The sequence below is a fragment of the Penaeus vannamei genome, chromosome 22 (genome assembly GCF_042767895.1).
Source record: "Penaeus vannamei isolate JL-2024 chromosome 22, ASM4276789v1, whole genome shotgun sequence".
Taxonomy (NCBI): domain Eukaryota; kingdom Metazoa; phylum Arthropoda; class Malacostraca; order Decapoda; family Penaeidae; genus Penaeus; species Penaeus vannamei.
The window spans coordinates 6079153-6081652 of NC_091570.1; the positions used below are offsets into that span (position 1 = coordinate 6079153).

General features: G+C 33.8%; 1 protein-coding gene across 7 annotated transcripts in view; it reads left to right on the top strand.

Moving 5' to 3' along the window:
• Window positions 1-2500, top strand: part of LOC113816492 (kinesin-like protein KIF3B) — a 28148-nt gene that overhangs the window by 6113 nt on the left and 19535 nt on the right. For 4 of the 7 annotated variants that reach the window (XM_070136475.1, XM_070136477.1, XM_070136479.1 and 1 more), the window contains 3 exons: window positions 1593-1710; window positions 1895-2002; window positions 2294-2418. In XM_070136475.1, coding sequence (XP_069992576.1) covers window positions 1593-1710; window positions 1895-2002; window positions 2294-2418 — 351 coding nt within the window. Of the gene's footprint in view, window positions 1-1589; window positions 1711-1894; window positions 2003-2293; window positions 2419-2500 lie in introns of all 7 variants that reach the window. The other 3 variants (XM_070136476.1, XM_070136478.1, XM_027368539.2) reach the window with 1 other exon arrangement.

Here is a 2500-nt window from a genome sequence, read left to right on the forward strand (position 1 = left end):
ATCTGAGCCAGTTTAATGTTCACAAATTTGTGATTTGCTCTACTTAAAAGACAACTATTAGTTTTGATAATAGTGGCTCTGAAATAATGCCTTATGTTTCACTGTTGATTCAGATGATGAATAAGTAGAATTCAGTAGAAGCTTACTATATATGCTGTGTGAAATTATGCTGTTAAATTTGGATGGTTCAGAGTATCCAATAGACCACTACTAACAGAAAAAAATATGGCATGTAAAAATTTGACTTGACTAATTACAGCAGTCATAGGAAGATATCTGAGAGATAAGCAAAAATATATTTCATAAACAGTATCCCAGTTCCATCTCAGTTGTCTATCATAATTTCTTTACAGTTAGCTCAATGGGATTTTTGTAGGCAATGGGTAAGCTAGAAATTGAGTTTGTTGATGATGCAGTGATTGTGACTAGATTGAAAGGTGGGGATTTTTAAATTCTGGTTTATTGAATTATGAGTCTGCCTGATGGACATGATAGACACCTTAACACCTCTTTTTTCAGGTTCTTGTTACATCCTGTCTTGTTTCAGGACATGAAGACTTGAAATCTCTCTTATTTCTTATCTTATTTATTGGTAGTTGAAATTGGGAACCAAGAGAACAGAACACGAATGTGTCTTAGTTCTTTTTGTTTCAGTGTCTAATTGAATATGTTGGTTAAGATTGGGAGGATTATTCAATGAATGATCATCGGAAAGAAAGTAATTATGTTCTCAGAAAAAAAGAATGAAATAGAATGATATCTAGGCTTTATTGTTGCATTTAAATATACATTTCTTTGTCTTATTGTATTCCAAACATGAGTATAGAAAAATTAAATGTCCTTAAAATAGTAATTACAATTAATGTTTACAGATGCTGTTTATGAACCTCTAAATTGTAGTTAAGATCCTTGCTACTGAAACTAATGAATATTGAAAAGACATAACAAGGCAAGTGAAATAATTTAGTGGGAATTCGTCTTTGCAAGGATTTTTCTTGTTAGAAAAATTGATTTTGTGTTATGAAAATGGGAAGATTTAGAAAAAATATTAATGAGAATGAGTGAAGATATCCAATCTCATTCATACCTTTTCTACACTTGTCAACATGAATACAGTTCAAAACTGGAAGAGGTAATGTAACCTCTTATTATTGCCTAATATTTTGGAATGGATGGTTTACTGTTCTTATTTCACAGAAATTAAAGCGAGAGAAAAGTTTTTATTGTGTACCTTAGAACTTTTTATTCTGGGATGTTTGCTTTTGTAAAATGAACACCATTCACAAGTTTTATGGTATTCTTCACATTGGAAGTCTATATATTTAAGAGATGTTTTAGGTAATACAAAAAGAGGGTAAGAGAAATGTAAGTATCTCAACCCAAAATGTATTTCTTTTGGCTTGTCAGATATTTTTCCCTTTTGATTTTGCATTAGATAGACGTATGTTTGATGTTGCTCTGTGGTACAAGAAATAGGAAAGTCCAGCTTGAATTTGTTTCCCCTGTGTTGCTTTATTTTTCCCAAAAAGTGTAACATACTAAGCAGAGGTGGATGTTAAAAGGAACTCTAAAGAATGCCTTTTCTTCAGCAGTGTTAGGCATGGTACAAGGAGCAGAGGCCAGGATGAAGGGAAACGAAGCAGAAACGGTGAAGGTGGTGGTGAGATGCCGGCCCATGAACGAGCAGGAGACTGCCAATGGGTACAAAAGGTTCGCTTCTTCTTCTTCCCATGTTGAAAAGAAATCAGGAACTTACTTAAGTATGCTATGCTTGGATCTAATTAGATAAAAAGAAAAGAAGTATCATTTCAGTCATGGAGAGAGCAGAGAGAATAGTTATGGAATATAAAGTTATCTAAGCAGAATTATCACAAGATTTCTGTCTGTGTTGTAGGGTGGTGGACATGGACGTTGACAGAGGTGTGGTGGAGATCAGTAATGTCAAAGGGGCAGAAACTGATCCAAAGAAAACCTTCACCTTTGACGCTGTCTATGACTGGAAGTAAGTTCAGAGCTTTGTGTACCTGTATGATGTCATTTCTTTGGGTTAGTCTGGGTTGGGTAATGTATAAAGGTAGGCTATTTAAAGAATATAGGATTTTCTTTTGTTATAGCTGGAAAGAAAAAAAGTGCTGGATATTTTGGAAATAACTATATTTATGAGTTGATTAATAATATGAGTATTAAATTGATATGGAAGTGCTTATAGATAGTAACTAATTTACTCTCTACAAATTCAGTTATTGCTCTTACAGTAAGTAAGTACGTTTGTAATGACACACTTTTCTCACAGTTCCAAGCAGCTGGAGCTTTATGATGAAACATTCCGACCCCTGGTTGACTCAGTCCTCAATGGGTTCAATGGTACAATCTTTGCTTATGGCCAGACAGGGACAGGGAAAACCTATACCATGGAAGGTAATGTCTCTTTCTTTCAGAAAATTTTTATTTTCATTTTCAGTGCATTTATCTGTAGTCCCAAAAATAAAGTTGTCATCAA